A 27123-nucleotide genomic window follows, 5' to 3' on the forward strand; every position below is an offset into this window, starting at 1 on the left:
GAGTGACAGCTACAACTCCCTGGGCTACTTCCCCATGGCCTCCTCCAAACACCTTCTTTGTCCTCACCACCGGACCTTCCTCCTGATGTCTGATAACGCTTGTACTTCTCAGTCCTCCAGCAGTGCGCCTATTCACTCAGCTTCTTGTGCCTCTTGCTCCCAGCTCCTCGCATGCCACTCACTGACTGCAGTGAGGTGGTTTGAAACCAGGTGCCCTGATTAGCTTGCCTGTCTTAATGGATTCTAGCAGATTCTTAACTGGCTCCAGGTGTCCTAATTAGCCTGCCTGCCTCAATTGGTTCCAGCAAGTTCCTGACTGTACCCCGGGAAAAGGGACCTGCTTAATCTGAGGCTATGTCTGCCTTCTATCACTCTCCTGTAGCCATCTGGCCTGATCCTGTCATGATATATGTATATATATAGTATTACATACCAAACACTTTGTTAAAAGAATGTTATTTCTGGGGCATCAAGCACTCAAAATTTACCATTATGCATGTAACCTTAATGTGACCCCCTTCTGCATCCATTCTGCTCACTGAATGAGGCAGACGTCCTGTGGAAAAAATTAGTATGCGCTCAGGTAATGAAAAGCTGTATCATAAAGCAGTCCCCCAGCGGGCAGAATAAAGGTTGCTGGGGCTACTGTGAATCTGGCCCCCAAACAACCTAACCTAGTAACTTCCTAGCACTTTTTTAAAGGAAAAGAACATATACAACTGTGACAACCCCGCCACATCAGCAGAATTTGAAGCTTCAGCACAGACTGTGCTCACCTTAGCTACAGGCTTTACACCATTAGCTAATACCAGGAGTAGGCTGTTATTCCAGAGGGGAGAGTGGATTGCTGGGTCCTGTAGCTGGGGCTGGGTGGAGTCTAACCCAGCTGGAGAAGATCCTGCCCTGTGTGGAACCCACTGAGAGGTGCATAAACCACTGGGGCCATGTGCTGAGTCTAGGAAGTGGCTGGGTTAGCCTGGCCCAGCCCTCTTTTCCTTTCCCTTCCAATCCCACTATGCTCTTCCCTCTCTTCGTCTCTGCCTAGCACTCCTCCTTCTTGGAACACCATCCCATGGTCAAAGAATCTAAAGCCTTCTCTCCAACACCACCTGTGTAGCCATTCGTTGACTTCCACAATTCGACGATCTTTACCCAGGCCTTTTCCCTGCGCAGGGAGGATGGACCATTTGTGCCTCAAACTCCTTTATCCTTCTTCCCAGAGCCATGTAGTCTGCAGTGACCCACTCAAGGTCATTCTTGGCAGTATCACTGGTGCCCATGTGTAGAAGCAGGAAGGGGTAGCGATCTGAGGGCTCGACGAATCTCAGCAGTCTCTCCATCACATCGTGAATCCTAGCTCCTGGCAAGCAGCAGACCTCTCAGTTTTCTCAGTTGGGGCGGCAGACAGATGACTCAGTCCCCCTGAGGAGGGAGTCCCCGACTTCCACTACCTGCCTCCTTCTCTTGGGAGCGGTGGTCGTGGAACCCCCATCCCTAGGACAGTGCATCTCGTGCCTTCCAATCGGTGGAGTCTCCTTCTGCTCCCTTCCCTCAGATGTATCATCTAGTCCACTCTCTGCATTAGTACCTGTGGAAAGAACATGAAAACAGTTGCTCATCTGTATCTCCATTGCTGGTACATGGATGCTCCTCTTTCTTCTTCCTGGAGTTCACATGCTGACAAATTTCTTCATCATCCCTCAGTCCCCTCTGTGCAGCCTGCTCTGATTCTTCAAAACGTTGTGCCCGTAGAAGCATATCCTGATGTCATAGGCGGCAGGTTATATGGGCTGGAGGTGCCCGAGCACCAGGAATATTCAGGGCTGAGGGCTGTGCTCCACCAATATCTGGAGCTGGGTTTCTCCCCTGGCCCTGCCTGGAGCGGGCACCGGCCCCTGCCCTCCCCGCCCCGCCCCAGAGCATCCCCTGCACCCAGTAGCATAGTGGGGGGGAGAGGGGGAAGCGGCTGCTCCCCTCTGAGCACATTTTCCAAAATCGGCGCCTTTCCAGGCAGCCAGCACTGGGCTCCAGACTTGGAGTCTGGAGCCGGGTTTTACATGTGGCCGCCAGCTAGCTCTCCGCTCCGCACCACCCTCCTGCATCCTCAGCCCTGCTCGCTGGCTCCGGGGCTGCAGGCAGCGTCGGCTGGTTGCCGGGCTCCCAGGATCCCCGGGGATGAGGAGGAGGAGGCGCCCGCCCGCAACTGCCCGGCCCCCTGAGCCGGGGTGGGCTCTGCTGGGAGGGGGAGGGGTGTCAGCACAGCCCCCCAGTGCAGCAGGGGACTGAGGAGCAGCAGGCCCGTTGGCTCCGGCAGCCCCCCGCAGAGCAAGGTGGCCACGCGGCCCAGGGGCGGCTCCAGGCCCCAGCACGCCTAGCGCGTGCTTGGGGCGGCAAGCCACGGGGGGCGCTCTGCTGGTGCCACGAGGGCGGCAGGCAGGCTGCCTTCCGCGGCGTGCCTGCAGAGGGTCCACTGGTCCCGCGGCTTCGGCGGACCTCCCGCAGGCGTGCGGAAGCCGCGGGACCAGCGGACCCTCCGCAGGCAAACCGCCAGAGGCAGCCTGCCTGCCTGCCATGCTTGGGGCGGAAAAAAGCCTAGAGCCGCCCCTGTGCGTGGCAGGTAAGGGGGCTCTGAAGCCCAGTTGGTGCTGGTGGAGAAGGAAGGAAAAGGGGAGGGGGGGATGATTTTTTCTCTTGGTCTCTCTTCAGCAGAGGGGGCTGAGGGAGCAGCAGGACCAGGAAGCAAAGGAGCGACTTTGAGTTATTGCCCCCCCTCCTGTACTTACCCCCCCTCAGTGTTGCACCCGGGGCTGTGAAACTGCTTAGTGCAGCTTGTGAAGGAAGGGGGGGTAAAGGTGCTTTAAGGTGCCAGTTATGTCTCCTCATCTCACTGCTGACTAGCTGCAGACCCCGTGCATGTCCAGTTTTTCTAAATAGTCCTTAACCTGTTCTTTCACCATTGACGGCTGCTCGCCTAGTCCCCATGCTGTGCTGCCCAGTGCAGTAATGTCACAGGTTTCTCCCCCACTTGGAGCTTTTGGGTTCACAAGATGGGGACCTGCATGGACTCCCCTAAACTAAAATCCTAGTTTAGATCTGATACGCTGCCACCAGTCAGTTTTCTAAGTGTCTGACACACTGCCTGTTTCCCCAAACTTTCCCTGGGGAACACAGATTAAATCTCCCTGAATCTCTACACACAGGGAAGCAGCCCACTTCCCCCCTCCCTCTCTCCTAGCCACTCTGGAGAGATACACACCAATTCCACTCTGTGAATCAACCTCAGGAGGAACTCACTCTTCCCCCCTCCCATTCCCTTGAATCTCCACAAGAGAAGGAATTAACCAAGTCCAAAGAAAAGAAAAGAATTTATTAAAAAGAACAAAAAAAGAAAGTACGCTATCTCTGTCATACCAGGATGGAACAATACACAGAGTCTAAATTATAAACCTGGAGAGAACTCCCCCTCCCCCTTTCTTTCTCAGTAAAAGCAAAGTACAGCAATAGAAATAAAGAGATTACTTCAGCAAAACACACAATTGCCAATGCAGAAATAAAAGTAAAAAAAATACTAGTTCGCCTTTCTAATACTCACTAGACTGAATAGAAGAACAATACTGCAGAAACCTGGGAGAACTTGATTAAGATGTCTGGACTCCCTTAACTCCCAAGAGAGACTCTCTAAAACAAAGAACAGAAAAAAAAAACTTCCCCCCACAGAGATTTGAAAATATCTTGTCCCTGATTGGTCCTCTGGTCAGGTGTCCACAGGTACTGCTTGTTAACCCAGTACAGGTAAAAGAGACCTTAACCCTTAACTAACTGTTTATGACAAGTAGTCTGGGAGCTGACCTTGTTTGTGAAGACAGAGGCAAAAAAAGCATTGAGTACATTAGCTTTTTCCACATCCTCTGTCACAAGGTTGCTTCCCTCATTCAGTAAGGGCCCCACACTTCCCTTGACTTTTGTCTTGTTGCTAACATACCTGAAGAAACCCTTCTTGTTCCTCTTAACATCTCTTGCTAGCTGCAACTCCAAGTGTGATTTGGCCTTCCTGATTTCACTCCTGCATGCCTGAGCAATATTTTTATACTCCTCCTGGTCATTTGTCCAACCTTCCACTTCTTGTAAGCTTCTTTTTTGCGTTTAAGATCAGCAAGGATTTCACTGTTGAGCCAAGCAGGTCTCCTGCCATATTTACTATTCTTTCTACACATTGGGATGGTTTGTTCCTGCAACCTCAATAAGGATTCTTTAAAATACAGCCAGCTCTCCTGGACTCCTTTCCCCCTCATGTTCATGTTCACGCCATTCATGATCTGGAGGATGGCGTGAACTCCACCCTCAGTAAGTTTGCAGATGACACTAAACAGGGAGGAGTGGTAGATACGCTGGAGGGTAGGAATAGGATACAGAGGGACCTAGATAAATTAGAGGATTGGGCCAAAAGAAACCTGATAAGGTTCAACAAGGACAAGTGCAAAGTCCTACACTTAGGACGGAAGAATCCCATGCACTGCTACAGACTAGGGACCGAATGGCTGGGCAGCAGTTCTGCAGAAAAGCACCTAGGGATTACAGTGGACAAGAAGCTGGATATGAGTCAACAGTGTGCCCTTGTTGCCAAGAAGGCTAATGGCATTTTTGGCTGTATAAGGAGGGGCATTGCCAGCAGATCGAGGGACATGATCATTCCCCTCTATTCGACATTGGTGAGGCCTCATTTGGAGTACTGTGTCCAGTTTTGGGCCCCACACTACAAGAAGGATGTGGAAAAATTGGAAAGAGTCCAGCAGAGGGCAACAAAAATGATTAGGGGGCTGGAGCACATGACTGATGAGGAGAGGCCGAGGGAATCACCGAGCTGGCTTGCCAAGAAAGCCTTGTAGCACTGCCACCACGGCATTCCCACTGCGAATTTGACTTCCCTCCCTTCTTGCCCTAACACAGCCAAAGGTTTGGCTACAGGAAACAGGGTCCCCGTCTCTTACAGCTGTCCATGCCTGCACTGGGCCCTGGGCCAGACGCTGGGGTCTGTGCCTAGCAGCTCCTAGCCACGGCTTTGTTTAGTTGTCACAGACGAGGAGCTTGGCAGAGTGTGAGAAGTAGCTAAGGGCTGGTCTGCAAATGGAGAGGCACCAAAATGACATCAAGTCCCAGCCATGGTCAGCTCAGTGCAAGGTTGGGGGTGGACACGCATATTTGGGGGTAAACGTGGCCTGTTGCAATTTACTTTACAGATTAATTCTGTAAATTCCAGGCTAGGTGTGTCCACATCTGAGCTGATCGGCAGGGCTGCTGGTGGGTGCTGAGCACCCACTATATTTTTTCTGTGAGTCTCCAGCCCTGGAGCACCCATAGAGTCAGCGCCTATGGCTGAGAATATCTGAGAACATCTGTCCTCGCCCTCTGCTATTCAACAGCTGAGCACTGCGCTGCTGGCTGGTGTTGCTCATCTCACATGAGGCTGGGTGATGTAGAGCTCAACACAGCTACAAGCATTGTTACCGGGCCTGCCGATACTTAGTCACAGAGCACCCACCCATATTCGCTGGGAGGGGGCTTCCAGCTACGATCCGTGAGAACAGTGACCTGCCTTTGGACGCAGACCTCTTCAACCACCCGCCAGGTCGCCTGACTTCCAGAGGTCCTTTGTGGTCACTTAGAAGACCACGGTGAAATCAGCTGCGATCGGCATTAATCACTCTCTGGTCACTGACCCTATTGTCAGCCCACCAGGTTTTGACCTGCCAAGGTGTCATCCCTGAACCAGCTTCAAACAGGACAGGGCAATTGTGTGGCCTATTGCTTCAAAGGGGGTTTCTCTAATGCCCCGTGCTGCAGCTGCAGTCAGCTTCAGAGTGCGTTGCTTAGCCTTGACGAGTGCCTGCTGGCTTATTCCTACAGCGGGCTACTGGCTCTCCGCCTGGCCGATGAGGCTATCAAATGGCTGAACACTTTGTGCATATGCTGAAGCCCATCCCATGACCCGACCTCAGAGAAGAAGGATGAGGGCATAGCCTCACCCTCACTCTGGGGGTTTATGAGAAGGAGAATGATGACACGTCTGGCTCGTCTGCTCTGAAAGCACCATTGGTTTGATGTGGGAGGCACAGAAGGGACGTCAACCACAAGTCTCTTGCCCCGTATGCAGCTCCCCAAAGGGTAACAACAGGCTGAGGGGGTAAAATCACTGGCAGCTTTTTAGACCAAAGGCTGCTCAGAGTGGCTAGTCCCCCCCAAGCTGTAGGCTGCCCCGGAGTAGCCAAACCAACGGCATCACTGAGCCTTTGGGCCAGCTTGGCTCACCTCCCTCTGTAGCCCTGCCCCGCTGCAGGCTGGCCATGAATCCAGTGCTGGGCCAGAGCCTTGTGCCCCACAGGCCAGTAGGAGGCATCTGGGCACTGGCCCCACATTGGGAAGGGGCCCATTATGGACCCATCTAACCCCTCCTCACAGCTGGGTCTGGCCCCTCACCCATGGCAGTCCAGCGCCCAGGCCTTGCTGTGTGAGCACTCGCAGCCAGCAGTTCCCGCTGACCTATAGGGCCACCCAGCAGCTGGGCTCTGCCATGTGGGCTGGGCAGGGCTGCTGGCCAGCCAGGCAGGCTCGTGGGGGGGTTGCGTCCCAAGGGTCTGCCCCGCTCCCCAGCATGGCTCCAAGCAATCTCTGCCGCCCGCCACCTGTGGGGCCCCACCCACCTCCCTGGGGCTGAGCCACCTGGGACTGGGGCAGAGGTCTGGCCTGTCTCGGACAGTAGGAGGGGCTCAGGCAGGCCCCACAAGGCAAGTGGGTCCTGAGGGAGCCCAGCCTGGCCAGGCCCCAGCCTGCTCTGGCCTGTCTGATCGCACTGTTCCCGAGGGGCTGACGCAATCCCCTCCCCACTGCTTTTCTGAAGTCCAGGGTCTATATTCTGCTACTCTCCTTTCTTCCTTGTGTCAGGATCCTGAACTCGACCATCTCATGGTCACTGCCTCCCAGGTTCCCATCCACTTTTGCTTCCCCTACTAACTAGTATCATTGTGTTTAGCACAATACTTGATTATTTTACACCCTTTAAAGTATATAACTAGTTGTATACAGGTGTTACGAAGTGGGAATGTTCTTAATGTTTTCTCTGAATACTGTGTGGGTGCCTCAGTTTCCCCTATGCATTTCTCAAGGATCTAGATGGTGGGATAAGGGGTGTGATTGTTGTAGAGCCTAGAGGGCCAGTGTGATGCTGTCTGCACAGAGAATGGCCGAAACCCTGTCTCCGAGCAACTGATGGCCTGGGCTGCTCTCCTGCAAGCTGCCAACTGAAGGTGTTGGAGAACAAAGAGTTCATGTGGCCTCCTAATGCCTGGAAAAGAGACAAAGGCCAGAGGAGGGAGTGTCAGTGCCTGTGCGGACTTCCGGGAAGCGCATGGTGTGGAAGGGGATGCTGGGATACTCTGGAACCACTCCATACAAAGCCAGTCAGGACTCTGGGGGAGCCTCCTCTCTCTGAGCAGACTGTCTCCAGGGCAAGAAGCTTACACCTTCCTGGATCTGACCTCGGAGCATTCAGCCCTTCCACACTGTGCACTTTCCACAGCGAGTCCGCCCAGGCGGGGTCCTGGGGCAGCCAGAGGTCCCTGCACCCCAACTCCGCAGTCAGAAGTGACTCTCAGCCAGCCGGGAAAACAGAAGGTTTGTTAGACGACAGGATCACAGTCAAAAACAGATCTTGTAGGTACAGAAAATAGGACCCCTCAGTCAGGTCCATCTTGTCCAAGTTCTGGGTCTCTCCCCATTTCTCTAGCCAGCTCCAAACTGACACTCCCTCCTCTGGCCTTTGTGTCTCCTCCGGACAAGGAGGCCACCTGATCTCTTTGTCCCCAACACCGTCAGTTGGCACCTTGCAGGGGAAGCTGAGGCACCCACACAGTATTCAGAGAAAACATGAAGAACATTCCTACAAAATTTAATCCCGTATATTGAAGTAGGCAAGTGCTGCTTCTGACTTTCCACTTTTAATTGACCCTTGTAATCTTGTGGCGCCGACGCGTTGTAGCTTCATTTTATCCCAGCAACAAATTCTTGATTTGTAGGACCACTAATAATCAACAATGGATTTTTCTGATAGTGACGTGCACTAAAGAGAAACTTAAATGCTTACGGCTTCCAGTCCATGTTTACACTATTTAATAAAATACGTATATCGGCTTACAAGGCAGGAGTGGGAGGGAGGCACCACCATTTTGGGCACCACCAAAAATTATACAAACCTGCTGCCTATGCCTGATGTCTGTCCAGGAAATCTTCATTTTCTCTTATGCAGCACAGGGTCGATATTTGTTTCTCCAGACCTCGAACCTTCTCTTCTGATATGGAGACCAGCTTGCACTTTGTACAGACAAAGTCGCTTCTGTCCTGTGGAAGAAAGACAAACATGGCACAACCTGTGCAGGTTACAACAGCTGAACGCTCACCTTCCATAATTTCTCCCTTCTAAGAGCTTCCTCCGCTGTTGCAGCAACTCACAGAAGCCCACGAGATGAAAGCCTCAGTGGGCACTCCCCAGGAGAACTCCCAGGCAAACTCCCTCCGTTAGCCCCCGCTGTTTGCCGCTCAGCTGGTTCGCTGCTGACTGCCTTTTTATAACAGTAGGGGCACTCAAGGCCCACCTGGAACAAAGCATTCCCAAATCACACTTTTCAAACAAATAATCAAACAATCAAGCACACGGACAAACTGTCCGCTGCAACAGACACTCGGATACTCACCAACACAGCCCCCCTAATGGAGCACTTAGCGTACCTCCTCTCGGACAGATCCCAGGCAAACTCATAGACTCATAGACTTTAAGGTCAGAAGGGACCATTATGATCATCTAGTCTGACCTCCTGCACAAAGCAGGCCACAGAATCTTACCCATCCACTTCTATAACAAACCCCTAACCTATGTCTGAGTTATTGAAGTCTTCAAATTGTGGTTTGAAGACCTCAAGCTGCAGAGGATCCTCCAGCAAGTGACCCGTGCCCCATGCTGCAGAGGAAGGCGAAAAACCTCCAGGGCCTCTGCCAATCTGCCCCGGAGGAAAATTCCTTCCCGACCCCTAATATGATGATCAGTTAAACCCTGAGCATGTGGGCAAGACTTACCCGACAACTCCCTCTGTTAGCCTCAAGAAAGGTCTGGCTTCCACATGAACAAGATTTACCCTTATTGTAGAGAGTTCCTTTGTGTCAGAGGAACAGAACTGTTGACCATAGTCTTCATCGTGGAGCATTAGATGGTCTTTTAGACATCCTGTGGAACTGTTTGCAAGCATGGTAATGTTAACCCCTGTGGCACACTTGGGTAGAATAATTACTGGAGCATTCCCCTCATTGATGTCAGTGCAGAGAAATTCAGTGCCGTGACTGAGCTCACCTTTTGAGACAGTGATATTCTTTCATCACCAGAGAAGGCCAGTGGAAGAATGTCACTACAAGTTTATAACTGGGTGTTAGGTGGTCTAGGGCAGCGGTCCCCAACCTTTTTGGCACCAGGGACCGGTTTCATAGAAAAAAAATTTCCGCGGACCTGTGGGATGGTTTTGGGACAATTCAAGAGCATTACATTTATTTTTGTACTTTTATTTCTATTATTATTGTAATATATAATGAAATAATTATACAACTGACCATAATGCAGAATTAGTGGGAGCCCTGAGCTTGTTTTCCTGCTACTAGACGGTCCCATCTGGGGGTGATGGGAGACAGTGACACCCGAAGTGTGTTGCTTATGTCCAGTCTACTCCGTAATCTCGTTTTGGTTGCTGTCACTGCAGAAAACCCTGCTTCACAAAGATAGGATGTTGAAAATGGAAGTAAGCTTTTCATTGCTTTTGTGGAAATCTCAGGATATTCCGCCTTGACTTTAATCCAGAACGTATGGAGATTTGAAGTCATCTCAAACATACTTTTAAGGCCACCGTCATTTGTGATCTCAAGCAGTTGATCCTCTTCTAGCACGGATAAAGTCGATTCACCTGGCTTATTCACAAATGGGTCGCGGATCCATTCCTTCCCAGTTCGGGGGTCTTTTGTGGTTGGGAAGTAATGCTCAAACTCTTTTGAAAGCTGAGATAGGTGATCATGCACCAGCTGGGAAAAAGAAGGCCCTGGCTCAGTCTCTTTCAAAATCTCTGCTAATGTTTGAAACATGTCAAAAATCCCAATGTTCACTCGTCGCCCCCATAATTCTAGTTTGGCTTTGAATGCAGCCACTTTATCTGCTGACTTGAACACAGTTGTCGTTCTCCCCTGAAGTGACAGATTGAGTTCGTTGAGCAGGTTGAATATGTCACACAAATAAGCAAGTTTTATGACCCATTCTGTGTCACTGAAATGTGCTGCCCATGGTGACTGTTCTTCTAAAAGAAATCTCTGGAGCGACTCTCGTAACTCAAAAACTCTGGCCAGTGATCTACCTTTAGAAAGCCATCTCACTTCTGTGTATAAGAGAAGACGTGTGTGCTCTGCGTCCATCTCCTCACAGAGCTGCGCGAACAGACGTGAGTTAAGGGCATGTACTTTAATGTGGTTGATAATTTTAATCACATCCTGCAAAACTTTGTTAAGTTTAGATGACATTTTTCAGCTAGCTAGCATTTCTCTATGGATGACACAGTGCGTAGACTCACATTCAGAAGCAACCTCCTTGACCCGAGTAGTGAAACCAGAAAGCCGTCCAGTCATGGCAGCTGCTCCGTCCGTGCATATAGAGACACAAAATAACCAATTCAGTTTTCCTGACATGTAATCATTCAAAGACTTGAATAGTTCTGCAGCTGTGGTGTTGGTTGGCAACAAAAGTGCACATAACATATCCTCATGCACATCCTCCTGAAAAATATATCGCACAAAAACAAGCATTGTTGCCTTGTTGTCAACATCGGTAGACTCGTCAACCTGGATTGTGTACCACGGTGACTCATTCACCCTCTCTAACAACTGTGCCTCAATATCCTCTGCTATTTCATCAATTCGTCTAGTTATGGTGCTAGCCGAAAGAGGAACACATGCCACCTTTTGAACTACAGCCTCTCCTAAAAGTTCACGACAAATGTCCTTAGCAGCAGGCAGGATCAACTCTTCACCAATAGTAAAGGGCTTCTTAGCTTTAGCAATGCGGTTAGCCACTAAGAATGATGCTTTGAGTGCAGACACATTTGATGAAGTGGTGGCCTTCAGTAATTGCTTCTGTTCTTCGTGTTCACGTTTTTTTCTTTTGAAAAACTCCAAAGGCTTGTCTTTTAATGCAGGGTGCTTGGTCTCCATGTGACGAAGCAGTTTTGAAGGTTTCATGGCTTCGTTGGATAGCCGGTCGCCACATATTATACAAAGCGGGCGTGGAGAATGTGAGTCACCTGTTGCAATGAACCCGTAATTTATGTAGGACTCTTAGTATTTTCTTTTAAATGCAGCTTTCTTTTTGTTGGCCATCTTAGAGTCTTCTGCTGTCTCATCATTGGGTCTTTCCCCCTTTTCAAAGAAGCTTTGCAGCGACGTTTGTTTTTTACTCATTTTGGCCAGGGTTAGCTTGTGGGCTTACCAAAACTGTGCGGGAAAGAGGCACGGACGGAAGTGGTAAATAAAATAATGGGCGGGCCATGTGTGGACTAATATAAGTGCCGGATTCTGATTTAAAGCCTGCCATCAGATGCAGCTGTACAATTGAAGTACATCAACTCACTTGCCACTATAAAGCCTGCCACCAGATGCAGCTGTACAATTGAAGTACATCAACTCACTTGCCACTATAAAGCCTACCACCAGATGCAGCTTAATTGTCACTTGCCACTCACTGATAGGGTTCTGATATTAGTCTGCAAGCGATTGATTTATTATGGTCTCTGTGCAGTGAAACCCCTGCTAATGTAATCTGTTTTTGCAGCCACTCCCCAGAGCTAGCATCATGGCCTCAGCTCCACCTCAGATCATCAGGCATTAGATTCTCATAAGGAGTGCAAAACTCCCTCCAGCGCATGCGCAGTTTACAGTAGGGTTCGCGCTCCTATGAGAATCTAACATCTGACAGAAGGCAGAGTTCAGGCAGTAATGCGAGCGACGGGGAGCGGCTCTAAACACAGATGAAGCTTTGCTAGCTCACTCACCGCTCATGTCCTAGCCGCTCATGTCCTGCTGTGCACTCACCGCTCATGTCCTGCTGTGCGCTCGGTTCGCGGCTCGGTTCCTAACAGGCCATGGACCGGTACCGGTCCGCGGCCCGGGGGTTGGGGACCCCTGGTCTAGGGAACTGTATGTTGACTAGGGATCTGGGGGGCATAGTGGATCACAAGTTAAATATGAGTCAACAGTGTGACACTGTTGCAAAAAAAAGCAAATATCATTCAGGAGTGTATTAGCAGGAGTATTGTAAGCAAGACACGAGAAGTCGTTCTTCCACTCTACTCCGCACTGATTAGGCCTCAACTGGAGTACTGTGTCCAGTTCTGGGTGCCACATTTCAGGACAAATTGGATAAAGTCCAGAGAAGAGCAACAAAAATTGTTAAAGGTCTAGAGAACATGAGCTATGAGGGAAGATTGAAAAAATTGGGTTTGTTTAGTCTGGAGAAGAGAAGACTGAGAGGGGACATGATAATAGGTTAATAATAGATAAAAGGTTGTTACAAGGAGGGAGAAAAATTGTTCTCATTAAGCTCTGAGGCTAGGACAAGAAGCAATGGGCTTAAACTGCAACAAGGGAGGTTTAGATTAGACATTAGGAAAAACTTCCTAACTGTCAGGGTGGTTAATCACTGGAATAAATTGCCCAGGGAGGTTGATCTTTTCCTCACTCACCTTGTTTCTCTAATATCCTGGGCTCATGGCTACACCAATACTGCATATTTCACATTTATTTTCATTTTCACGGAGAATTTCCTGGCTTTCAAACCACTTGTTTTTCTTATATCTACAACTTCCTCATAAGATCATTTTCTCAATATATATTTACAACCCTAAAACTTAGTAACAAAGTTTTTGCCTGGGGAAATTATCATCCTAGCAAAATTATCAAGAAATTTACTTGAGGCTGCTCTATACTTAGAAATTGTACTGTCATAGCTATGTCTGCAAGAAGTATAAAAATATCACACAGACCCCATTTGATATAGCTGTGCCATCAAAAACCCTTGTGCAGATGCAGTTATACGAGCAAAAAATCCTTTTGCTGGTATCATTTAGTCTGGAGAACTAATGTAAGCTGCATCTCCAGAAACTCATTTATGCAAAAGTACTATGTATTAAATGTTCCCCATTGCATTCAGGTATCCAGTTTGGATTGTGCATGTATGTATTAGATAGATCGGGGTAGGCAACCTATGGCACAGGTGCCGAAAGCGGCACACAAGCTGATTTTCAGTGGCACTCACACTGCCTGGGTCCTGGCTACCGGTCTAGAGGGCTCTGCATTTTAATTTAATTTCAAATGAAGCTTCTTAAACATTTTGAAACCTTATTAACTTTACATACAACAAAAGTTTAGTTATATATTATAGACTTCTAGAAAGAGACCTTCTAAAAACATTAAAATGTATTACTGGCACACGAAACCTTAAATCAGAGTGAATAAATGAAGACTCGGCACAGCACTTCTGAAAGGTTGCGGACCCCTGAGATAGATAGATAGATAGATAGATAGATAGATAGATAGATAGATAGATAGATAGATAGATAGATAGATAGATAGGGTGCATGAGGAGAGAGAGCGAGAGAGAGAGCGTAAAGTATATTTCTAGTATATCAGACACCCCAGTGCACCTTGAAAGGAATAAACTGCAGGGTTCAGAGTTGGAATAGTAGGGAAAGAGGGTCACGGTAAGAGGCTACTGAGTATACTGCCCTTCAATGTGCATGATGAGGTCAGCCAAGGAAACGCCCTGCCACATGGGCACAGTGTCAGGTTATCTAACAGGATGTTAAAAGGGAACTGGCTGGCACTGGCTGTACTGTAGAGATGCAGAGTGTGATACATTTCACCAGGGAGTGAACCAGTCACCAGCAGGTGTCTGGAAGGAATTCATCCCCCCTGCACAACTGGCTGGTACATTGTGAGGACTCTTTACTGTCCTCTGAACCATCAGCTATTAGCCGCTGCCAGCGTCAGGTTGCTGCACTGCTACAGGAGATCCAAGAGCCTGATGAACAGCGGACTGCAAGTTCCTCTCACACACACCTCTCCATCCCATGGCTTCACCTGCTCCTCAGTGTGCACTTGTCACCCATTGGTAGAAGTTTCCTCAGGGATAGTGCAGCCAGAGGAGCCTGGTAAAACAGATTCTGCTGCTTTCATATATGGGAGTCTTTTTAACATGCAAAAACGCATCTTGGTTTAAGGAAAGGGGGATGGAGGGCTAAGGGGTGGGCTCCACTCAGCAAGTCACTTCACCTCACCTATTAGGCCAGGACTGAGGACACTGCTGGGAAGCTGAACACTGACGACGGAGCTCCATAGCTCTGCTCGAGGACTTTGCTTCCAATAGCCTTCCTCTCCAGAGCCTCACTCAGCATAGCCAGGTCCCAGTAATGCATGTTATGGACTGGCTTGTCCATTGTCCAGAACTCCACTGGGGACTGTCCCAGCCCATGGAGAATACAGGTGGGTTTCAAAGTCATCCAGGGGATTTGAATGCCCAGTTCCATTCCCATTAGTGTTATTGAGAATTGGGCATCCCGAGCCCTTCAGTAGCTTTGAAAATTTCTGCCTGAATTTTGCAAAGGTTTGTTCAAGACAAGAAGAAGTTAAAAGACTAAACATCTCTAATCAGAAAAAAAATCAGCACTTCTGCCTGGGAACAGAAATGGGACAAAGGAACAGAGATAACTCTGGGTGCAGAGCTACACATCACCCACACTCAGTCTGCTTTGTATTGCTTTGGTGCCTTGGATATCCATTCTGTTACTGTGTTTCACCTCAGTGCTAGGAAAGTAAGATCCTCCAGACCATCTCTCTCTTGCCCCACCTTTAAGGAGATACCACCTCGGGCTGTGATCTTATCAGATCTCATCAGCCAAACTGGGTTAGGTCTTAATACTTGAGTGGGAAAATTCCATGGAACCCCTTTAGGAAAAGGTGTGCATGGGTGATTCAGTCAGTGGCACTCTTCCCAATGCCCCCACACTGGTAAGGGATGCTGTGCTGCTAGGGTGCTACCTTTTGGACAAGTCATATAATCTGGTTCCTCTAAGGGGAGGTGCTATGGGGCTGCTGAAAGCATCATCTCGGTCTCCAAGCCAGGCTCTTCCTTGTACTGACCATGTTTGTCCAGCTATTTATATATAAAGGCCTCATTTGTAGTGTCACTACTCCAAATTTCTGTTTTACTTCTCATATACATAATACTGTGGAACACACCAGCTGCTCCAAGGCCCCCAACTGTGTATTGCCCTTTGGGACTAGGAACAAGGAATGTTTTACAGACCAGGGGACTCTAGCCTGGGAAGCAGTGACTCTAAAAAAGATTTGGGGGTTGAGATAGATAATCGGCTGGCCACAAGCTCCCAGTCTAACACTGTGGCCAAAATGGCAGGTGCGATCCTGGGATGCATAAACATGGGAATCCCAAGTAGGAGTGGAGAGGTTATTTTCCCCCTGCATTTGGCACTGGTGCGACCACTGCTGGGATCCTGTGTCCCCTTTTGATGTCCACAATTGAAGGAGGATGTTGATAAATTGGAGAGGGATCAGAGAAGAGCCATAAGAATGATTAAAAGATTAGAAAACCTGCCTTAGAGTGACAGACTCTAGAAGCTGAATCTATTTAGTTGACAAAGAGAAGGCTAATAGATGACTTGATTACAGTCTATTGGTACCTACATGGGGAACAAATATTTAATAACAGGTTCTTCAATCTAGCAGAGAAAGGTCTAACATGATCCAATGGCTGGAAGTTGAAGCTAGAGAAATTCAGACTGGAAATTAAGCAGACATTTTTAACACTGAGAGTAATAAACCATTGGAACAATTTACCAAGGGTCACGGTGAATGCTCCATCACTGACAATCTTAAAATCAAGACTGGCTTTTTAAAAAAAGCTTTGCTTTAGAAGTGATTGGGGGCAGGTCTCTGGTATGTGTTATACAGGAGGTCAGACTAGACCAATGGCTCTCAACGTGTGGCCCAATCGGCACAGAGCTGCAGCCCATGTGACATCCTCCGGGCTGTACAGGTAGTTCTGGATGCAGCCCACAATGGTAAATAGTTTGAGAACCACTGGACTAGATGATGACAGTGGTCCCTTGTGGCCTGGGAATCTATGAATGAATCTGAATTCCTGATACACCTCATGGAACAGCCCATCAGGCACATCTGAGACCTGAGGGGCCCTTCTGGAATTAGCACATGTTGTGCTAAAGTAAATTTGTCCCATCACAGAGCTGCCAGCTCCTCACCAGACAAGCCCCTCAGGGGATTCCTGTCCCTGCTGTGTGTGAGATGCATGTATGTATTCCTGTCAAATGGCAGCTGAATCAGATGTCATGCAGGCCAGCAGGTCTCAGACACTGGTATGGTACCCTTCTGCAGGCTCCCCTCACAGCATTCCTGAGGATCCTCTGTGCTGAGCCCCAATGCACTGCTGCTAGTGTCTCCCCCAGCCTGTGCACTAACATGGAGACAAGGCCATGGTCTTGGCCTTGAGATGAGACATGGGTTAGCCCAAGCACCATGGTGGGTTAAAGCCAACACGTGTAGAGGGGAGGTGTCAGGCACAGCAAGGGCTGAGCTTGGAAAGTTTGGGAACAGTGATGCAGAGATGGTGTCTCAGAACGGCCCCAGTGCAGAAAGACTCTGGGTAAACCCTTCTGAGTCACACATGACATAAGCAGAAGGGTCAATATGAAGCTTGAAATAGGAACACATTGCTGACTCTCTTTACTAGGAAATTAAAGGTAATCATTACCTCTCCTTATCACCTGGGATGCAAATGAGATGTTATAATTTAACCTCTGGAATGTACAGTTCACTTTACAAGGATCCAGAGGGAGTTTATTGGAGGAAATGGGGAAAAGGCTATTTACTCCCATGAAGTCATTCTGCAGGAGTCAGTGGGGTTAGTACACAAGAGTGCTGCCCTTGCAGGAAGCTTTTCTCCACCCAGGGTGATAATACAGGCTGTCTTGGCCAAGGCCAAGTGCTGTAGCATAATCACAACCCATCTTCAAAGGGAGACCCTTGGCAAAGTTCTCATTGCCACTGGCTCCCCACGGCAACAATTTGCCTTAAATCCGGAAAGGTTCCGCACCTCTAAACCCTCTGGAGTGGAAAACCTGAAGCATGATGCTGCATCCCTCCAGGTGACCCCTGAGACCAGATCTCAGAACAGCCAGGCATGGGATTTCCACATCTCAGACGCTGGCAAACTCTCCTCCCCTCCAGAGTCAAGGAAAGAGAGAGTGATTGGGAGACAATAATAAGACAGTGGTGGTAATGATTCACCTGCAGCACACCGCAGGCAGCACGTAGCTCTGTGGCTGCACAAGATGGTTTGTCCAGGGAAGGGCGTGTCCGACTGAACATTTGCCTCCGGTCATGTTCAGCGTGGATTTGGCCAATTTATAAAGAGCTGCCAAACATCGGTGTACCCAGGTCTCATGCTGAGTGTGAGACAATGAATCCTGGTGGCTCTGCCAGATGGCCAAGTCCCTCCCCACCCTCTGTCTGTGAGACTCTAGGGGAGCGAAGTCTGATTCTCCACCTGCCTGAAATGACATATTCCACGGCATGGAAAGCACCCCTCGCTACCATGGTGACAGATGCCTACCGACCAGGGTAATAAATAACTAAATGAAATATCTGCCGTCACAAGGCCTCCCATAACAGTTCCCACTGGGGTCACCACCTTGTTCCCATAGATCCTCCGTGGGTGAGTATTAGCAAAATTTCAATATATTTCCATACAATTTTCCCTTGTCCCGATGGCCTCCCCTGTGGCTTTCCCTTCAAAATAAATCCAGCTACTGTCATTGTTGTCAGACGTCACCAGTGTGGTGCTCTGCTCTGTTCAATGTTGTAACAGTCGGCTGCGTGAGTGTGTTCCCTCTGTGTCCTGCCCTGGCTCTGCAGATCGCTGGCACAGCAGACCCCTAGAGAACTCCCAGTGACCCAGACTCTAATAAGGTACGAAAGCACCCAGCCAGGTTTATTGTCAAATGAAGCACAGTAATAGTTCCCCACAGACTCTACAGGACATACTACGAATCTGTGCCCCCTGACAATGGACCGGCTCAGTCAGTGGCTGGACTCTCCACTGCCCCCTAGGCCGGACAAAGACGTCCACTCAGAGTTGCATTCTTATACACAGGTACAAACAAGTTACACATCACTCCTAACAAGTACAACCCCTCTGCGTGTTGTGGTGCTGCCTCTCTCCTGGTACATGTTGGTTCGAACAAACGAGTCTGTCCTTTTGACCCTGTCTTTTAGGATGGGTCAGCCTGTTCCTCATTATTTCTGCGGAATGTGACTGTTCTGGTGCCATCCTGGTCCACGTTTATCCTTTGAATATGTGTATACATCCAATTAGCAGCCTTTTTGCCAACTTTTGTGAGCAGGGCCTGCCTCTGGCTCACAGCTGAACTTTGCTTTATGTTAACAAAGCCTTGACCATTCCTTTCCTCAGGCTTCATACCAGGCCTCCGATATCAAGGGTTTATGTTTCAGGGCCTCATCTTACTACAGTCATCATCATCATCAGTCATGTGGGATCTGATGGATTTAACAGCACAATCTGTTTCATACCTGGAGTTCCTTGGGCAATATTAAAAACCTTCTGCCCTTGCCTTGCTCTGCAAATGCTCTGAGATCCTCACAAGACAATATCCCTGCCCTTCAGCTTTCAGCTGAGCTGCTTGGTTGTGGGGGCAGGGGAAGGTTTGAGTTCAACTCTTCTCTTCACTGTGTATGAGGGTTGCCCTAGATGCATCTTTCTTCAGGTCACACTGTATTTGAGATAAGGTAGCTGGAAGCTGGCAAACCTTTGCCAGCTCTTTCCATGGTATTAAGTCTTGTGATAGCTGCATTTAGGCTCCAAGCTGTTAAACCTTTATGAGAGATCATTTGCTGCCTTTAGTGCAGGGGGATGCATGGGTCAAACAGCCTTGGACGCTGCCCCTTCCATTAATGCTAACAACCAGTGCCACATTGGCAGGGGAAGCACAAACTTCACCCATGCCAGCCCACACCTAATAGCCAGTTTCCCGGGCTGAGGAGTCCACGGTCACAGTGGAAGGGGAAGTTCAGCCTCTGCTGAAGCAGCCAGTTAATGCCAGTTACAGTGGTAGTTTCTGCATTGCATTTTCATTGATTTGAGGATAAAGTCCAACTTAGCAATGGTAGGGCAGAGCACAGGGCTCAGGGCCAGGGATCAGAATGGACTTCTCAGCTGTATGTCTCCAAAATGTCCAGTTGCAAAAATAAGCCTCAAATGTAAAAACAGAGGCTGACCCATGAATGGCCAGAGGGGAACACTGCCTTTAAGGGATAAAGATAAACCCTAGCTGTTCTACAGCATCAATTGATCACAAAGCACTTTACAAAGCAGGTCAGAATCATGGTCCGCATTTTGCAGCTCGGAAACCTTTGCGGTTTGCTAAACAGCAATGATCCCCCGTGGCCACATCCAACCAACCCTTTGAACTGCCCTTCTACTTTTCTGCATGTGTGTGCTTGCAGGTGACTTTTAAAATGAGTATCGATTTGAGACGCTACATCCCTGCCATTCTGGTAGCGCTGGCTGTGTCTTCATTCATCGTCCTCATTCTCAGCCTGGTGAGGATCCAAAATGTTTCCTTTGCACCTAACAACAAGGTGAGTCCCTGAGCTACAGAATACAGAGGCCAGTAGCATTGTATGGGTGCTTGGAAATTTCAGAGTTTACCAAAAATTGTGTAAGTTAATATTTTTAGCAACAAGCAAAAGTGCATTGCCATAGTTTTGCAGGTATAGACTTCCCAACCTCCCTGCATACTGAAGAAAAAGTGAAATACTGGCAGAACCCCACATGTGTTTGAAAAATACAACAGATCACACAAGAAATTGCAGGGTTATTTTTATTGCTGTTGGAATGAAAGGCCTCAGTCAGCATCAAGGCTTCATTGTGCTAGGCACTCTACAAACTTCTAATCGAAGACCTCTGTCTGGGCCACCTGGGAAGAAGAGAACATCATTTTGTGCCTTTACAAACTAAGGACCCATCCCAATGCTGAATCCCAGCATATTTTCAAAAGGACTCTTACACTGTGACAGACTTGGTGGAGGCCCAGAAATTAACATGGAGATGGACCATTATGTGCTCAGCCTTCTGTTTAAATCTGTGCAAGCTCAGCTAGGGTGACCAGATAGCAAGTGTGAAAAATTGGGACTTTTGGGGGGGAGAGGGGCATAGCATAGGCACCGACTCCATGGGTGCTCCAGGACTGGAGCACCCACGGGGAAAAACCCCACCCTGTCCCCCCGCCCCAGCTCACCTCCGCTCCGTCTCCTCCCCTGAGCGCACCGCTGGGTCCTGCTTCTCCCCCGTCCCTCCTAGCGCTTGCACCACAAAACAGCTGTTTCGTGCGGCAAGCCTGGGAGGGAGGGGGAATGCAGCACACTTGGGGGAGGAGGTGGGGCCAGGGTGGGGATTTGGGGAGGGATCCAATAGGGGCAGGGAGGGGCGGAGTTGGGGCGGGGCTGGGGGTGGGGCCAGGGGCGTGAGCACCCACATGTGCCGACAAAAGTTGGCACCTGTGGAGTATAGTTGCATATATCAGACAAAGCCCCAATATATCAGGATGGTCTCAATAATATCAGGATGTCTGTTCACCCTAAGCCCGATGAGACTCTCTGGATAGGAAAGCTAGGGTAGAAGGTGGCCATATCTACTCTGCTACCACTCTGGGGGAATGTCAGAAGTAGACATTCTGTGAGAGATCATTTTCATTCACTCCAAATTTCCTTCCTCCTTCCACTTGATCCTACAACAGCAGTGCTCCAGCAGTGGTCTGCAGAGACAGGTGGCTGCTCACGTGGTTCTACGGGTACGACTACACTGCCCACATTACAGCGTGGCCATGGCCGTGGCAATGCAGTGACATGGGCAGTGTAGTCATGCTTTATCGCTGGGGAGAGCTCTCCCGGCGATAAAAATTAACCACCCCGAATGAGGGGTGGTAGCTTTATTGACAGGAGCACGGCTCCTGGCGATAAAGTGTTGTCTAGACTGGTGCTTTTTAGCGCTAAAACTTTTGTCGCTCCCGGGGGTGTTTTAATTCACACCACTGAACAACTAAAGTTTTAGAGCTGAAAGTGGCCGTGTAGACACAGCCTAAGTCTCCTTGTTTCCGGCTGCTACAGCCCATAAACATACAGCTTAATGTATATCTGAACTGGGACTTTCTGAGAGCTCAGGTGCCCAGCCCCCGTTGACTTTCAAGATTTGGCCACCTAAGTCCCTTACATCTCTTTGGAAATCCCAGCCTAAAGACTTTCCAAATATTACTTTTTCATGTAAACAATTGTCATAGTTGCCATATAGATGTTATATAACCATGAATGGGAGGGGAAGTGATCCCTGAGATAGCAAATGGGAGATCAGGTGGTCTGGGTGATTGTGAATCAGAGGAAGTGTCCCTGAGATAGGAGTCTAGAGGAGCCAGTTGTGGCTCACCACGAGGAGGGGGGGGAAGAAAAAGAAAATCCATAATTCCAAATTAGTTAATCTCTTGTGGTTCCACATATACTCAAATGCCTGCATCATACTCCTATGGATCTGACATGGTGTCACATAAAGGCAGAGTTAAGGTTGTGTGGGTACCCAAATTGTGCAGTTTCATAGCTTAACATATTTAGATTTCTTTTAAGTATAAACCTGGGAAATTCAGAGTTAAGGTTACAATGCTTGGATCTGGGAATACTTACACAATCCTTGTGATGTATTTTACCCTAAATTACTCATATGAATTCTCAACCTTAACTCTGTGTTAGCATAGTGTTTGTCTGGGAATCTCTAGTAAGTTGTGACCCATGCTCTGAAAAGTTCTGAGAAACCTCTGCCCACAGCAAAGTCCTGTAACACGTCAGAGCCTCTGTAGATGCCACAGACATAAGACTGCACAGATTTGAGTTTGTGATGTTGAAAATGCTGCAGGATGGGATTGTTGGTGCAGTCACTGAGGGAAAGATTGCTGAGAAGAAATTCTGGATTCTGGTCTCAGTGCACTGTGTGTTCCCAATGAGCACTGCAGTGACTGACCTTCCCCCAACCCCCAGACATGTACAGGGCTGAGGCACATGGAAGGGCGGGGCCGGGGGAAGCTTACATCATTGTAACCTGTATTTTGTGGGGTGAGCTCTTCAGGCCCAGGGCTGTCAATATGGCATCTTTGAACCACACTGACGAACATTAAACCAACATAGAAAATAAAAGCTCAGTAAAACCTCAACAAAGAAAATGCAGTTGCATTGATGGTGTAAATTATCATCAGTCTGTGGACTGCAGAGGCAGGGCTGGAAACTGATTGACTTCAGTGGAGTTAGCCATTGTACATTAGCTGAGGCAACATGCTCAAGGGACCTACCTGTTTCTACTTTACCTTCAACTGAGGCACAGGTTTTAAGGTTTTTAAGGCCCAGCTTGACAAAGCCCTGGCTGGGATGATTTAGTTGGGGTTGGTCCTGCTTTGAGCAGGGGGTTGGACTAGATACCTCCTGAGGACTCTTCCAATCCTAATCTTCCATGATTCTATGACATCAGAGGGCCCATTTGGCTAAGGAGCAGAAGCACATGCCTCTAACTCTCACTGACCTATTCAGCCCCTGAGCAAACATTAGCGCAGGGGGATGAAAGGGCCCAGTTTCTGCTCTGGCTCACCAGACCCATCATGTTTTGGTTATGCCTTCCAGTACGGGATGGTGTTCGACGCAGGCTCATCCCACACCTCCCTGTTCGTCTACCAGTGGACATCTGACAAAACGAATGACACCGGAGTGGTCAGCCAGACGTTATCCTGTAATGTCGAAGGTCAGTATTCCTGCCCCTCTGTGAGGGAAACACCATGGGCTCAGAACTCCTCTGAGATTTCTTATGCAGCCTGGCACCTAGGTGGTGGAAATGTTGGATGAAGTGTAAGAGTCTGGTGGACATGTCTCTTCTACAGAAGACGATTGTGCCCTACTGACACTGGGGAAGCACAGTAGTTACAGCAAGAATTGCTGCATCTAGGTTGCCTGAAGTCAAGGGATTCCTGTTTCCAGTTGCTCCCTGGCACCATGCACAGCCTCTGGCCACAGCAAATCAACCTGACCTTGAGCTTTGGGGAGGAACTTTTCAGGGCAGCCTCCAAAATCGCAGCGCTTTGGGGTGCATCACAGCTAGCCACATTTGTCTATAGACACAGGCAACTCAGCCAAAGAAGTGACACTGCGTGGAGAGATGAGTCCACAGCACTTATCCCTCACCCCTTGTCTGGATTCACTTATAATGGGAGGGACAACAGAACCCACCTCTAGTGACCCTCCTTCTATTGTGAGTGGAAGCTCAGGATGGCTTCATGGCATCTGCATAGGTTTTCATCCTCTTATAGTGATAGAGTGCACTATAGTGTACCACCAGAGGCAAGGTACACTGTGAAAACCCCCTTGGAATGCAGGAATTATCACTGAGTTCTGCATTCCAAGAGGGTAATCACCAACCTTTCCTCCTCTGCTCTGGCTGAGCAGGGGATAGGAACATTACCACTACCCTTGAGGGAAAAGATAGAGAGGAACCCCTGGCTTCTAGTCTTGCGTCTCACTGGGAATGAAGATATGGATTTCCAGAGTCTCCCCCGAACCTGCTAGCGCTCACTGCAACTGTGGTGAAGGAACCCTGCCAGCTTTTATGTTCATGGCACACACACACAGAGCAGTTAAAATGCTCTTGCTGGAAGGTTACAATGTAACTAGGGCTGTCAATTAGTCAGTTAACTCACGGGGATTAACTAAAAAAATTAATCATGATTAAAAAAATGAATCGCAATTAATCTGTTTTAATTGCATTGTTAAACAATAGAATCCCAATTGAAATTTATTAAATATTTTGGATGTTTCTCTATATTTTCATATACATTGTATTCTGTGTTGTAATTGAAATCAAAGTGTATATTATTTTTATTACAAATATTTGCACTGTAAAAAGATAAAAAAAAGAAATAGTATTTTTCAATTCACCTCATACAAGTACTATAGTGCAATCTCTTTGTCGTGAAAGAGCAACTTATAAATGTAGATTTTTTTTGTTACATAGCTGCACTCAAAAACAAAACAATCTAAAACTTCAGAGCCTACAAGTCCACTCAGTCCTACTTCTTGTTCAGCCAGTCGCTAAGACAAATAAGTTTGTTTACATTTACAGGAGATAATGCTTCCCACTTCTTATTTACAGTGTCACCAAAAAGTGAGAACAGGCATTTGCATGCACTTTTGTAGCTGACATTGCAAGGTATTTACGTGCCAGATACACTAAACAATTGTATGGCCCTTCATGCTTCGGCCACCACTCCAGAGGACATGCTTCCATGCTGATGATGCTCATTAAAAAAAGAATGTTAATTAAATTTGTGACTGAACTCCTTGGAAGAGAATTGTATGTCCCCTGCTCCATTTTACCCGCATTCTGCCATATATTTCATGTTATAGAGGTCTTGGATGATGACCCAGCACAAGTTCATTTTAAGAACATTTCTACTGTAGATTTCACAAAACACAAAGAAGGTACCAATGTGAGATTTCTAACCGAATCAAGGTTTAAGAATCTGAAATGCCTTCCAAAATCTGAGAGGGACGAGGTGTGGAGCATGCTTTCAGAAGTCTTAAAAGAGCAGTGCTCCAATGAGGAAAATACAGAACCCAAACTACCAAAAGAGAAAATCAACTTTCTGCTGGTGGGATCTGACTCAGATGATGAAAACGGACATGCTTTGGTCTGCACTGCTTTGGATTGTTATTGAGCAGAACCTGTCATCAGCATGAACGCATGTCTGCTGGAATGGTGGTTGAAGCATGAAGGGACATATGAATATTTTACACATCTAGCACGTAAATATCTTGCGACACCGGCTACAACAGTGCCGTGAGAACACTTGTTCTCACTTTCACTTGACATTGTAAACAAGAAGCGGGCAACATTATCTCATGCAAATGTAAACAAACCTCTTTGTCTTAGCGATTGGGTGAATAAGAAGTAGGACTGAGTGGACTTAAAGGCTCTAAAATTTTTAATTGTTTTATTTTTGAATGCAGTTTTTTGTACATAATTCTACATTTGTAAGTTCAACTTTCATGATAAAGAGATTGCACTACAGTACTTGTATGAGGTGAACTGAAAAATACTATTTTTATAGTGCAAATACTTGTAATAAAAAATAAAGTGAGCACTGTACACTTTTTATTCTGTGTTGTAATTGAAATCAATATATTTGAAAATGTAGAAAACATCCAAAAATATTTAAATAAATGATATTCTATTATTGTTTAACAGTGCGATTAATCATGCAATTAATCATAATTAATTTTTTTAATTGCTTGACAGTCCTAAATATAACACTACTTTATTTCTTAGAATTCAGAACAATAGCACACAAGAACCCCAGAACAAGAGCAAATAAAGCAGCCTGTTCCCTAAGGTAAACACATCTCACTCCACCTCACTGTAGGCTGGGTGTTTGCAGACAGACTGCTGAAGAGTCAGATTGCACACTTCCTTACAGAGCCCTCTAACCTGCAAGCAGGACCAGGAAAACCCCTGAGGACTAAAAGTGATCACTTACAACTTCAAAAACAGCTTTCAATGCACCACTCCACCAGTCCCCTGGGCAATATGGCATGAGATCTTGTGCCAGAATGTAATCGGTAGAGCAAAGCTCATCTGCTGCTGCAGGGCTTTTCCCACTTCCCTGCAGGAGGGACTCTCACTGTGCAATAATTTTCCCAGCTTAAATGAGATCTCCCGATGTCAGTTTTTGAGTGGTGCTGGAAAGGGAGGCTGAGTCAAGCAGAAATCCCAGGCTTCCCATTAGCAGGCAGGGCTGGGCCCTGGAGTCTTTGCTTGCTCACCTGTTGCTAAACTTATCCTGTATTATTTTGGGGAGGTTGAAACAACCCAGTGTCTCTGCTTTTTTTTTCTGGGCCTTTTTCCTCTTTTGGTCTCCACGAACAAATGGCTGCAATGGGGGCCAATGAACGCAGATGCCTCTGCTGAGCTGGGACTCTGCGGCCTGTATCTCTGCTGTGAGCTTCCTATGTAGGAGTTTTGACCACAGGTTTGGGTACTGTGCTGGCATGGTGAGAAGCACTGAAAGGTTACAGGTGGCCCCTGCAGCACAGAAGTGTGCCATACAGGCACAATATGACCTCCTGTGATCTTACCTCCTAGTAGAGGGGAGCCGGGGCTAGTCTGCAATGGAAATAAAGAGGATTCATTATTGAGGCTTCTGGACACAAGCAGACCCTATGATTCTGCCTGGCTGCCTGGCTTCCAGAATAACCCAGCATGTGCTGCCTAGTGCCAACATGAAGGAGGTCCCTGTCTCCTGGCCTGGAGTGAGAGACTGCCCACTACAGCACAGCCTGCATGCCACCTGGCTCCTTCCATCTAATGATCATGCTTCAGGAGGCGAAGCAGAGAGTTGAGTGATGTGGTTACTGAGGGATTCACAGGCAGGTTACCCATCACACTCCCATGAGGTACCAGGCCTCAGCCCCTTACGTCCTCTCATTGCACCCTGCCCAATCCCCAGTCACTCTTATCAACATAACTATGTTCCAGGACCTGGCATATCGAGCTACGCCAGTGACCCTCCCAAAGCTGGTGTATCCCTCCGGAGCTGTCTAGAGGATGCCCTGAAGGTCATTCCTGATGAGAGACAGAGGGAGGTACCAGTTTACCTTGGAGCTACAGCAGGCATGAGGCTGCTGAGGTAATAACACAGGGTCTCTGGGGTAAACAAAAGGCTGTCTGTGGTGACAACACCCCCCAGCCCAGTATGGCTACAACTGGCTCAGCACTCACAGGCATCCTTACCTCCCATTCTGGCACCGAAGAAAGAGACCAGATCCTCAGTAGAGCTCAGCACACTGGGTGCATGCTGGGTGCTG

At 48.1% G+C, this 27123-nt stretch overlaps 1 protein-coding gene across 3 annotated transcripts in view; it reads left to right on the forward strand.

Annotated features, from left to right (window-relative positions):
• The window catches only part of LOC120386571 (ectonucleoside triphosphate diphosphohydrolase 8-like), a 67612-nt gene that overhangs the window by 26771 nt on the left and 13718 nt on the right, over positions 1 to 27123 (forward strand). For 2 of the 3 annotated variants that reach the window (XM_039505954.1, XM_039505955.1), the window contains exons 2-3: positions 22894 to 23011; positions 26795 to 26945. In XM_039505954.1, coding sequence (XP_039361888.1) covers positions 22900 to 23011; positions 26795 to 26945 — 263 coding nt within the window. In that variant the 5' untranslated portion in view covers positions 22894 to 22899. Of the gene's footprint in view, positions 1 to 19683; positions 19819 to 22893; positions 23012 to 26794; positions 26946 to 27123 lie in introns of all 3 variants that reach the window. The other variant, XM_039505953.1, reaches the window with a different exon arrangement.

This window comes from Mauremys reevesii, linkage group 19 (assembly GCF_016161935.1).
Source record: "Mauremys reevesii isolate NIE-2019 linkage group 19, ASM1616193v1, whole genome shotgun sequence".
NCBI lineage: Eukaryota > Metazoa > Chordata > Testudines > Geoemydidae > Mauremys > Mauremys reevesii.